Source organism: Oncorhynchus kisutch, unplaced genomic scaffold (genome assembly GCF_002021735.2).
Source record: "Oncorhynchus kisutch isolate 150728-3 unplaced genomic scaffold, Okis_V2 Okis07a-Okis12b_hom, whole genome shotgun sequence".
Lineage (NCBI taxonomy): Eukaryota > Metazoa > Chordata > Actinopteri > Salmoniformes > Salmonidae > Oncorhynchus > Oncorhynchus kisutch.
In genome coordinates, this window is record NW_022261984.1 from 15,793,441 (window position 1) to 15,807,064 (window position 13,624).

Genomic DNA, 13,624 nt, shown 5'->3' on the forward strand with positions numbered 1-13,624 from the left:
TTAATAATTAGTTACGCTTGTAAAAAAAATGCATATAAGTGAGAAACAGGCTCAAAATGTTGATAACAATGCAGAGAGAAAGAAATTAGAAAAATTATACTACAAGTTATAATACACAATGAGTAAGGATAACATGGCTGTATACACGGGGCACCAGTACCGAGTCATATACAGGGATACGAGGTAATAACATGGCTATTTACACGGGGTACCAGTACTGAGTCGATATCCAGGGGTATGAGGTAATAACTTGGTTATATACACAGGGTACCAGTACCGAGTAATATACAGGGATACAAGGTAATAATATGGCTATTTACACGGGGTACCAGTACTGAGTCGATGTCCAGGGGTACAAGGTAATAACATGGCTATTTACACGGGGGTACCAGTACTGAGTCGATATCCAGGGGTATGAGGTAATAACTTGGTTATATACACAGGGTACCAGTACCGAGTAATATACAGGGATACAAGGTAATAATATGGCTATTTACACGGGGTACCAGTACGAGTCGATGTCCAGGGGTACGAGGTAATAACATGGCTATTTACACGGCGGGTACCAGTACTGAGTCATATACAGGGGTACCAGGTAATTGAGGTAGATACAGTATGTACATACAGGTAGATAATAGACAGTAACAGCAGTATACTGTAGGTAGGGGTAAAGGATAGATAATAGACAGTAACAGCAGTATACTGTAGGTAGGGGTAAAGGATAGATAATAGACAGTAACAGCAGTATACTGTAGGTAGGGGTAAAGGATAGATAATAGACAGTAACAGCAGTATACTGTAGGTAGGGGTAAAGGATAGATAATAGACAGTAGCAGCAGTATACTGTAGGTAGGGGTAAAGGATAGATAATAGACAGTAGCAGCAGTATACTGTAGGTAGGGGTAAAGGATAGATAATAGACAGTAACAGCAGTATACTGTAGGTAGGGGTAAAGGATAGATAAGACAGTAACAGCAGTATACTGTAGGTAGGGGTAAAGGATAGATAATAGACAGTAACAGCAGTATACTGTAGGTAGGGGTAAAGGATAGATATGACAGTAACAGCAGTATACTGTAGGTAGGGGTAAAGGATAGATAGACAGTAACAGCAGTATACTGTAGGTAGGGGTAAAGGATAGATAATAGACAGTAACAGCAGTATACTGTAGGTAGGGGTAAAGGATAGATAAGACAGTAACAGCAGAATACTGTAGGTAGGGGTAAAGGATAGATAATAGACAGTAACAGCAGTATACTGTAGGTAGAGGTAAAGGATAGATAATAGACAGTAACAGCAGTATACTGTAGGTAGGGGTAAAGGATAGATAATAGACAGTAACAGCAGTATACTGTAGGTAGGGGTAAAGGATAGATAATAGACAGTAACAGCAGTATACTGTAGGTAGGGGTAAAGGATAGATAATAGACAGTAACAGCAGTATACTGTAGGTAGGGGTAAAGGATAGATAATAGACAGTAACAGCAGTATACTGTAGGTAGGGGTAAAGGATAGATAATAGACAGTAACAGCAGTATACTGTAGGTAGGGGTAAAGGATAGATAAGACAGTAACAGCAGTATACTGTAGGTAGGGGTAAAGGATAGATAATAGACAGTAACAGCAGTATACTGTAGGTAGGGGTAAAGGATAGATATGACAGTAACAGCAGTATACTGTAGGTAGGGGTAAAGGATAGATAGACAGTAACAGCAGTATACTGTAGGTAGGGGTAAAGGATAGATAATAGACAGTAACAGCAGTATACTGTAGGTAGGGGTAAAGGATAGATAAGACAGTAACAGCAGAATACTGTAGGTAGGGGTAAAGGATAGATAATAGACAGTAACAGCAGTATACTGTAGGTAGAGGTAAAGGATAGATAATAGACAGTAACAGCAGTATACTGTAGGTAGGGGTAAAGGATAGATAATAGACAGTAACAGCAGTATACTGTAGGTAGGGGTAAAGGATAGATAATAGACAGTAACAGCAGTATACTGTAGGTAGGGGTAAAGGATAGATAATAGACAGTAACAGCAGTATACTGTAGGTAGGGGTAAAGGATAGATAATAGACAGTAACAGCAGTATACTGTAGGTAGGGGTAAAGGATAGATAATAGACAGTAACAGCAGTATACTGTAGGTAGGGGTAAAGGATAGATAGACAGTAACAGCAGTATACTTGATGAGTAAAAGTCAATGCATTGTGGGTAACTGTTTGGTTAACTTTTTATTTATTCGTTATTTTATTTAACGAGGCAAGTCAGTTAAGAACAAATTCTTATTTTCAATGACGGCCCTACCGGGGAACAGCCTCGTTCAGGGGCAGGACAACATATTTTTTACCTTGTCAGCTCGGGGATTCGATCTTGCAACCTTTCGGTTACTAGTCCAACGATCTAACCACGAGGCTACCCTGCCGCCCGGTGTGTAGAAGCTAATCAGGGTCATGTTGGTTCCAGGCTTGGTGCATCGGTGCCACTTGCCGTGGCGTAGCAGAGAGAAACCGTCCATGTGTGGCTGGAGTACATTCTTAGGACCTTCCTCTGACACCGCCTGGTATAGAAGTCCTGGATGCAGCACCTGGATTTGTTATGGGTCCCCATTAGCTGCTGCCAAGACAAGGCAGGTTTATTATGGATCCCCATTAGCTGTTGCCAAGACAAGGCGGGTTTATTATGGATCCCCATTAGCTGTTGCCAAGACAAGGCAGGTTTATTATGGATCCCCATTAGCTGTTGCCAAGACAAGGCAGGTTTATTATGGATCCCCATTAGCTGTTGCCAAGACGAGGCGACAGCTACTCTTCCTGGGGTTTATTATGGACCCCCATTAGCTGTTGCCAAGACAAGGCGGGTTTATTATGGATCCCCATTAGCTGTTGCCAAGACAAGGCGGGTTTATTATGGATCCCCATTAGCTGTTGCCAAGGCAGCAGCTACTCTTCCTGGGGTTTATTATTGATCCCCATTAGTACCTGCCAAGGCAGCAGCTACTCTTCCTGGGGTTTATTATGGATCCCCATTAGCTGTTGCCAAGGCAGCAGCTACTCTTCCTGGGGTTTATTATGGATCCCCATTAGCTGTTGCCAAGGCAGCAGCTACTCTTCCTGGGGTTTATTATGGATCCCCATTAGTTCCTGCCAAGGCAGCAGCTACTCTTCCTGGGGTTTATTATGGATCCCCATTAGTTCCTGCCAAGGCGCCAGCTACACTTCCTGGGATCCAGCAAAATTAAGGCAGTTTATACAATACATTCACAGATTTCACAACACACTGTGTGCCCTCAGGCACCTACTCCACCACTAACACATATCTACAACACACTGTGTGCCCTCAGGCACCTACTCCACAACTAACACATATCTACAACACACTGTGTGCCCACAGGCACCTACTCCACCACTAACACATATCTACAGTACTAAATCCATGTGTACATAAGGACGTATGATATCGTGTGTCTGGAGAATTCCTGATTCTACCTGGATTATGTTGGAGAGGCTTCCATTAAAGAACACCCTCTGTGTTCTGTTAGACAGGTAACTCTGTATCCACATTATAGCAGGGGGTGTAAAGCCATAACACCCTCTGTGTTCTGTTAGACAGGTAACTCTGTATCCACATTATAGCAGGGGGTGTAAAGACATAACACCCTCTGTGTTCCGTTAGACAGGTAACTCTGTATCCACATTATAGCACACAAACACAATTTGTTCGCATAAGTTTACTAGGGGTTGGTAACAGGCTGATTGGTCGGCTATTTGAGCCACTAACTGGGTCTTTACTATTCTTGGATAGTGGAATGACTAGCTTCCCTCCAGGCCTGAGGGCACACTCTCTCTAGTAGGGTTAGATTAAAGATGTGGCAAATAGGAGTGGTAATATCATCCGCTATTATCCTCAGTAATTTTCAATCTCTTCTTAAATTGGTTGTTGGTCATTTTTAGACAATCATTTTTCAGGTCTTGCCATAGATTTTCAAATAGATTTCAGTCAAAACTGCAACTCCTCCAATCAGGAACATTCAATGTCATCTTGGAAAGCAACTCCTGTGTGAACATCCCCAACATCCATCCATCCCCAACATCCATCCATCCATCCATCCATCCCCAACATCCATCCATCCATCCATCCCTCCATTCATCCATCCATCCCCAACATCCATCCATCCATCCCTCCATCCCCAACATCCATCCATCCATCCATCCCCAACATCCATCCATCCATCCATCCATCCATCCCAACATCCATCCATCCATCCATCCATCCCAACATCCATCCATCCATCCACCCCCAACATCCATCCATCCATCCCCAACAATCCATCATCCATGAATTATATATATACACACACAAGTTATCCAAATCAATCAATGAATTATATATATATATATATATATATATACATACACACACACACACACACAAGTTTAGGACAGAGACTGAATTTTAATACAAATGGTTTTATTATCATACATTTCTTTATCCATCCCTGGGTAGGACATGAAGTGGAGGGGGGAGATGAGGGAGACGGGGGGAGAGAGGGAGACGGGGGAGAGAGGAGGGGGAGAAGGGGGGAGAAGAGGAGAAGGGGTGGGGAGAGGGAGACGGGGGTGAGAGAGGGAGAAGGGGTGGGAGAGGGAGACGGGGGAGAGAGAGGGAGGACGGGGTGGGGAGAGGGAGACGGGGGTGAGCGGGAGGGAGAAGGGGGGATGAAGAGGGCGAAGGGGTGGGGAGAGGGAGACGGGGGAGAGAGAGGGAGACGGTGGAGAGAGATGAGGGAGACGGGGGAGGGAGAGAGAGGGAGACCGGGGTGGGGAGAGGGAGACGGGGTGGGGGAGAGGGAGACGGGGGTGAGAGAGGGAGAGACGGGGTGGGAGAGGGAGAGACGGGGTGGGGAGAGGGAGAGACGCCGGGTGGGGGAGAGGGAGAGACGGGGTGGGGAGAGGGAGAGACGGGGTGGGGAGAGGGGGAGACGGCGGTGGGGAGAGGGGAGAGGAGACGGGGTGGGAGAGGGACGGGGGAGAGAGGACGGGGTGGGGGGAGAGAGAGACGGGGTGGGGAAGAGAGACGGGGTGGGAGAAGAGACGGGGTGGGGAGAGAGAGACGGCCAGGTGGGGAGAGAGAGACGGGGGTGGGGAGAGAGAGACGGGGTGGGGAGAGAGGGACGGGGTGGGGAGAGAGAGACGGGGTGGGGAGAGAGAGACGGGTGGGGAGAGAGAGACGGGGTGGGGAGAGAGGGAGAAGGGGAAGGTGGAGTAGAAGGGGCATGAGAGGGAGAAGGGAGGTCGGTATATATATGGTGCCCTACTGTGTGTGGCTTTGGTCAAAAGTAGTGCACCATTATAGGGAATAGGGTGCCATTTGAGGGTACATCCCCGCTGTGTAGTAACAGGATGTTATTTACACCATCTATCACTCAGCTCATCTTAACACACTGACTATAGCACAGTGATGATATAAGAGACCAGAGATACGCTGGGAAAGTAACAACAGCACCACACATGTTGTACGTCTGACTGGTACATAGTTACTGTGCAGGAAATAAGCAATCGTTTTCCATTGGAATGTCTTAGTTCCTCGACGGCCCAACTCTTCCATTGTTTAACAGAAGCGTCTGACTAGATGGATCTGTGTGTGAGTGTGTGTGTGTTCAGAGGCTTGTGTTGGCTCCTAGATGTATCTGTGTGTGTTCAGAGGCTTGTGTTGGCTCCTAGATGTATCTGTGTGTGTTCAGAGGCTTGTGTTGGCTCCTAGATGTATCTGTGTGTGTTCAGAGGCTTGTGTTGGCTCCTAGATGTATCTGTGTGTGTTCAGAGGCTTGTGTTGGCTCCTAGATGTATCTGTGTGTGTTCAGAGGCTTGTGTTGGCTCCTAGATGTATCTGTGTGTGTTCAGAGGCTTGTGTTGGCTCCTAGATGTATGTATGTGTGTGTGTTCAGAGGCTTGTGTTGGCTCCTAGATGTATCTGTGTGTGTTCAGAGGCTTGTGTTGGCTCCTAGATGTATCTGCGTGTGTTCAGAGGCTTGTGTTGGCTCCTAGATGTATCTGTGTGTGTTCAGGGGCTTTGTGTTGGCTCCTAGATGTATCTGTGTGTGTTCAGAGGCTTGTGTTGGCTCCTAGATGTATCTGTGTGTTCAGGGGCTTGTGTTGGCTCCTAGATGTATCTGTGTGTTCAGGGGCTTGTGTTTGCCCCTAGATCTGTCAGTGTAGACATGAAGCCTGGCTCTCTCTCTGTCTGAGTTTACTATGTGTACAGCAGAGACACTCTCAGAGCCTTGGAACACACACACACAGAGACACACGCAGAGACACACGCAGAGACACACGCAGAGACACACGCAGAGACACACGCAGAGACACACGCAGAGACACACGCAGAGACACACGCAGAGACACACGCAGAGACACACGCAGAGACACACGCACACTCCTACTTTCCATTTTACACTTCATACTCAGCTCTGTAATGCAGGGATGGGTTGCGGGGTGTGTGTGTGTGTGAGGAAATGAGGACAGAACAGCAGGGGATCAGGAGACCAGAAGATTCTCTTTAAAAACAAAAACACCTCTTATCTGTTGTTCAGGCAGTTGAGGTGAATTGAGTAGCCCCATCTAGGCTGACTGACTTCCCACTGACAGGCTGACTAAAAAAACAACAGTGATCTCTCTCTCTCTCTCTCTCTCTCTCTCTCTCTCCCCTTTGTCCTGTCTTCATTTGTGTCTCATCTCTAAATCTCTCCACTCTGTCAGCAGTAAAAACGGTCAAATTAATAAATGATGATGCGCATTTCCTTTTCTTGTATAGTGAAAATAATGAGCTCCCTAAAGACGATGAAGAGAGAGAAGGGAAGAGAAAGGGATAGAGGGGAGGAGAGAACAGAGAAAGAGCAAAAGAGAGAGCGCACGAGAGAGAGGGGAGGAGAGAGAGACAGAGACAGAGAGAGAGAGACAGAGAGAGAGAGAGAGACAGAGAGAGAGCGAGAGAGAGCGAGACAGAGAGAGCTCTTCAATCTGTAGTCAGTAATCTCTCAAATCAAATCAAATGTATTTATATAGCCCTTCATACATCAGCTGATATCTCAAAGTGCTGTACAGAAACCCAGCCTAAAACCCCAAACAGCAAGCAATGCAGGTGTAGAAGCACGGTAATCTCCTCTCCAACTCAATGTCTATAATGTCCTTCTGGTTTTAGTGGAATGTTAAACTCCCATTAGAGGAATGGGGAGGGTCCAAAGAGTGTTCAGGTGTGTGATTGTTCAGGTGTGTTCAGGTGCGTGAGTGTTCAGGTGTGTTCAGGTGTGTGAGTGTTCAGGTGTGTTCAGGTGCGTGAGTGTTCAGGTGTGTTCAGGTGTGTGAGTGTTCAGGTGCGTGAGTGTTCACAGTTTGACAGCCACCACACAGGCCCCAGCCCGGCCCAGACACAGTGGAGCCACCTAGAGGAAAAAACACAGGAAGGAACAAATCAAGTCAAATTGAATTTGTTGTGCCGAATACAACAGGTGTAGGTAGACCTTACAGTGAAATGCTGAATACAACAGGTGTAGTAGACCTTACAGTGAAATGCTGAATACAACAGGTGTAGTAGACCTTACAGTGAAATGCTGAATACAACATGTGTAGTAGACCTGACAGTGAAATGCTGACTACAACAGGTGTAGACCTTACAGTGAAATGCTGAATACAACAGGTGTAGGTAGACCTCACAGTGAAATGCTGAATACAACAGGTGTAGTAGACCTTACAGTGAAATGCTGAATACAACAGGTGTAGTAGACCTTACAGTGAAATGCTGAATACAACAGGTGTAGTAGACCTCACAGTGAAATGCTGAATACAACAGGTGTAGTAGACCTCACAGTGAAATGCTGAATACAACAGGTGTAGTAGACCTCACAGTGAAATGCTGAATACAACAGGTGTAGTAGACCTCACAGTGAAATGCTGAATACAACAGGTGTAGTAGACCTCACAGTGAAATGCTGAATACAACAGGTGTAGTAGACCTCACAGTGAAATGCTGAATACAACAGGTGTAGTAGACCTCACAGTGAAATGCTGAATACAACAGGTGTAGGTAGACCTCACAGTGAAATGCTGAATACAACAGGTGTAGGTAGACCTCACAGTGAAATGCTGAATACAACAGGTGTAGGTAGACCTCACAGTGAAATGCTGAATACAACAGGTGTAGTAGACCTCACAGTGAAATGCTGAATACAACAGGTGTAGTAGACCTCACAGTGAAATGCTGAATACAACAGGTGTAGTAGACCTCACAGTGAAATGCTGAATACAACAGGTGTAGTAGACCTCACAGTGAAATGCTGAATACAACAGGTGTAGTAGACCTCACAGTGAAATGCTGAATACAACAGGTGTAGGTAGACCTCACAGTGAAATGCTGAATACAACAGGTGTAGTAGACCTTACAGTGAAATGCTGAATACAACAGGTGTAGTAGACCTTACAGTGAAATGCTGAATACAACAGGTGTAGGTAGACCTTACAGTGAAATGCGTCATTACAAGCCCTTTTAACCAACAATGCAGTTTTAAGAAAAATAATTGTTAAGTAAAAAAAATGAAAGTAAAAATGAAAATTAACAGGGGGAGGAGCTATTAAAGTGGTTATGGATAGATAATAACCAGGGAGTAGAGTTATTAGATAGATAATAACCAGGATGTAGAGTTATTAGATAGATAATAACCAGGGAGTAGAGTTATTAAATAGATAATAACCAGGGAGTAGAGTTATTAAAGTGGCTATGGATAGATAATAACCAGGACGTAGAGTTATTAGATAGATAATAACCAGGGAGTAGAGTTATTAGATAGATAATAACCAGGGGGTAGAGTTATTAAAGTGGTTATGGATAGATAATAACCAGGGGGCAGAGTTATTAAAGGAACTATGGATAGATAATAACCAGGGAGTAGAGTTATTATATAGATAATAACCAGGGAGTAGAGTTATTAGATAGATAATAACCAGGGAGTAGAGTTATTAGATAGATAATAACCAGGGAGTAGAGTTATTAGATAGATAATAACCAGGCAGTAGAGTTATTAAAGTGGCTATGGATAGATAATAACCAGGGAGTAGAGTTATTAAAGTGGTTATGGATAGATAATAACCAGGGGGTAGAGTTATTAGATAGATAATAACCAGGGAGTAGAGTTATTAAAGTGACTATGGATAGATAATAACCAGGGGGTAGAGTTATTAGATGGATAATAACCAGGGGGTAGCAGCAGCGTAGAAGAGGGGTGGGGGGGGGGGGGGGGGGGGCTATGTAAATTGTCTGAGCAGCCATTTGATTGGCTGTTCAGGAGTCTGGGAAGGTAGAAGCTTCTTTGACCTAGATACATGATGACATCACTGAGACTAAAACCACCACGTTTAACCAATCAGACTGAGTGTTATTAAACAGGATGAAAACCCAGCTTGTACACACACACACACACACACACACACACACACAGAATACACACACACACACGAATACACACAGAATACACACACACAGAATACACACACACACACACACACAGAATACACAAACACACACACACACACACAGAATACACAAACACACATATATATTTACATATCAACATAGAATACACACACACACCACACACACACACACACACACACACACAGACATAGAACAGACACATGAAAATATTAACACACTTGGAGAAACAGACATTTACATAACAAAACCACCAGAAGGGGTGTGTGTGTGTATGTATATACACCTGTGTCCACTCGTTGGTCTGGGGATCGTAGGCCTCGACAGTGTTCAGGTGTGTGTGTGTGTATACCTGTGTCCACTCGTTGGTCTGGGGATCGTAGGCCTCGACAGTGTTCAGGTGTGTGTGTGTGTGTGTGTATATACACCTGTGTCCACTCGTTGGTCTGGGGATCGTAGGCCTCGACAGTGTTCAGGTGTGTGTGTGTGTGTGTGTGTGTGTGTGTGTGTGTGTGTATACCTGTGTCCACTCGTTGGTCTGGGGATCGTAGGCCTCGACAGTGTTCAGGTGTGTGTGTGTGTGTGTGTGTGTATATACACCTGTGTCCACTCATTGGTCTGGGGATCGTAGGCCTCGACAGTGTTCAGGTGGTGTGTGTGTGGTGTGTGTGTGTGTGTGTGTGTGTGTGTGTGTGTATATACCTGTGTCCACTCGTTGGTCTGGGGATCGTAGGCCTCGACAGTGTTCAGGCGTGTGTGTGTGTGTGTGTGTGTGTGTACCTGTGTCCACTGGTTGGTCTGGGGATCGTAGGCCTCGACAGTGTTCAGGTGTGTGTGTGTGTGTGTGTGTGTGTACCTGTGTCCACTGGTTGGTCTGGGGATCGTAGGCCTCGACAGTGTTCAGGTGTGTGTGTGTGTGTGTGTGTGTACCTGTGTCCACTGGTTGGTCTGGGGATCGTAGGCCTCGACAGTGTTCAGGTGTGTGTGTGTGTGTGTGTGTGTGTGTGTGTACCTGTGTCCACTGGTTGGTCTGGGGATCGTAGGCCTCGACAGTGTTCAGGTGTGTGTGTGTGTGTGTGTGTGTACCTGTGTCCACTGGTTGGTCTGGGGATCGTAGGCCTCGACAGTGTTCAGGTGTGTGTGTGTGTGTGTGTGTGTGTGTGTGTGTACCTGTGTCCACTCGTTGGTCTGGGGATCGTAGGCCTCGACAGTGTTCAGGTACACCGTTCCATCGTAACCACCGACCGCATAGAGACGGTCTCCAAGGAGACACACACCGACAGCGTCACGACTGACGCTCATGGGGGCTACCGCCGTCCACGCATCCGTCTGGGGGTCGTACCTACACACACAGCCCATTGTTGAATATCTATAAACCTGCACCAATATTTTCTCAACATTTATAGCACAATTACCTAAAACACAACACACACCCCCGACCCCAGACCGACTGACCTCTCCACACAGTCGCTGAGTCGTGATGCCAGGCTGGAGGCGGGAGCGTCATGTCCTCCAATAGCGTACAGGAAACCGTTCCAGGTAGCCACGCCCACCCCGCCTCGACGCTTCGCCATCGGAGCGCAGCAGCTCCACCTGGCGGTGAGGAGGCCACACAACAACAACCTCATTCTCGTCACAGATTCACACCCTGGTCGGTTTATTAGGAAATGCCTATCCAGAACAGCCTGAATTATTTGGGTGTGGATTCTACATGTCACAGATACACACCCTGGTCGGTTTTTTAGGAAACGCCTATCCAGAACAGCCTGAATTATTTGGGGCGTGGATTCTACATGTCACAGATACACACCCTGGTCGTTTTTTTAGGGAAACGCCTATCCAGAACAGCCTGAATTATTTGGGGCGTGGATTCTACATGTCACAGATACACACCCTCGTCGGTGGATTCTACAAGGTGGTCAGAAACGTTCTACGGGGATGTTGATGTCATCCCAAAGACGTTAAATTGAGCTCAGTCACGACAGTGTTTCAGAGATGCTCGGTCAGCGAGAGTGTTTCAGAGATGCTCGGTCAGCGACAGTGTTTCAGAGATGCTCGGTCAGCGACAGTGTTTCAGAGATGCTCGGTCAGCGACAGTGTTTCAGAGATGCTCGGTCAGCGACAGTGTTTCCGAGATGCTCGGGTCAGCGCACAGTGTTTCCGCACAGTGTTTCCCGAATGGCCGGTCAGCGACAGTGTTTCCGAGATGCTCGGTCAGCGACAGTGTTTCAGAGATGCTCGGTCAACGTTCTTCAACTGCCTCCAGAACAGCCTGAATTATTCGGGGCATGAACACGTTGTTCAACTGGTATCAAGGGGACATTAACGTGTGCCAGGAAAACATCCCCCTCACCATTTCCACACACAATCCGGACTCTGCCGTCAGCTTCAAGCAATAGGAACCAGTCCACCACAGACACCAGGCAGGACGGGGCCAAATCTGGACTCTGCCATCAGCATCAAGCAACAGGAACCAGTCCACCACAGACAACCAGGCAGGACGGGGCCAAATCCGGACTCTTGCCGTCAGCTTTCAAGCTACAGGAACCGGGATTCAACAGACAGGTTTTTCAACTCCTCATTTGTCCAGTGTTGATGATGTCGTGTCCACTGGAGACACTTCTACTTGTTATCTGATAGGACTGGAACCCGGTGTGGTCGTCTGCTGTAAATAGCCAATTGGTGACGAGGACCGACCAGTTGTGGCGTCCCGAGATGCCGTTCTGAACTCCACTGTTGAACGGCGCTGTTATTGTTTTGTTTGTGGCCCACCTCTTACCCACAATTATTACCATCTTCCTTCCACCTCTCTCATCATCGAGGTGTTTTCACCCACAGGACTGTCACTGACTGGATGGATTGTGTTTGTCAAACCATTCTCAGTATAAACCCCAGACACTGTCTGTTAAAATCATCACACCATTCTGGGTATAAACCCCAGATACTGTCTGTTAAAATCATCACACCATTCTGTTAAAATCATCACACCATTCTGGGGTATAAACCCCAGACACTGTCTGTTAAAACCATCACACCATTCTCAGTATAAACCCCAGACACTGTTAAAATCATCACACCATTCTGGGTATAAACCCCAGATACTGTCTGTTAAAATCATCACCACCATTCTGGGTATAAACCCCAGACACTGTCTGTTAAAATCATCACACCATTCTCAGTATAAACCCCAGACACTGTCTGTTAAAATCAGCACACCATTCTGTTAAAATCATCACAACCATTCTGGGTATAAACCCCAGACACTGTCTGTTAAAATCATCACACCATTCTCAGTATAACCCCAGACACTGTCTGTTAAAATCATCACACCATTCTGTTAAAATCATCACACCATTCTGTTAAAAATCATCACACCATTCTGTTAGAATCATCACAATCCATTCTCAGTATAAACCCAGACACTGTCTGTTAAAATCATCACACACATTCTCAGTATAAACCCCAGACACTGTCGTCTGTTAAAAAGCCCAGGCTTCTGCTGTAATAGCCAATCCGCAATCCGTTTCTGACATCCTGAATCCGGCGTGCCTGGCCCCGCCCATCACAACCACGCTCAGAGTCACTTAGTTCACACGTGTTTCCCAGTCTAAAGTCCGGTGGAACAGTAACTGAATGTCTTGATGCCCGTCTGTAGGAGCCATCCATTATGGTGAATGGGGACGGTGTACCTAATAAACTGTCCGATGAACAGTAACTGAATGTCTTGATGCCTGTCTGTAGGAGCCATCCATTATGGTGAATGGGACGGTGTACCTAATAAACTGTCAGATGGAACAGTAACTGAATGTCTTGATGCCTGTCTGTACGAGCCATCCATTATGGTGAAATGGGACGGTGTACCTAATAAACTGTCCGATGGAACAGTAACTGAATGTCTTGATGCCTGTCTGTAGGAGCCATCCATTATGGTGAATGGGACGGTGTACCTAATAAACTGTCCGATGGAACAGTAACTGATGTCTTGATGCCTGTCTGTAGGAGCCATCCATTATGGTGAATGGGACGGTGTACCTAATAAACTGTCGCGATGGAACAGTAACTGAATGTCTTGATGCCTGTCTGTAGGAGCCATCCATTTGGTAATGGGACGGTGTACCTAATAAACTGTCCGATGGAACAG

At 46.2% G+C, this 13,624-nt stretch overlaps 2 protein-coding genes across 2 annotated transcripts in view; both read right to left on the reverse strand.

Moving 5' to 3' along the window:
- Nucleotides 1–13,624, reverse strand: part of LOC116360052 (WD repeat-containing protein 19-like) — a 141,265-nt gene that overhangs the window by 103,856 nt on the left and 23,785 nt on the right.
- Nucleotides 6,536–11,159, reverse strand: LOC116360051 (kelch-like protein 5). Its single transcript, XM_031814532.1, has 3 exons — nt 10,939–11,159; nt 10,654–10,825; nt 6,536–7,441 (listed from the first exon to the last, which is right to left on the reverse strand). Exons 1-3 carry the CDS (start codon nt 11,109–11,111, stop codon nt 7,385–7,387), a joined length of 402 nt encoding a protein of 133 aa, XP_031670392.1. The 5' UTR covers nt 11,112–11,159; the 3' UTR covers nt 6,536–7,384.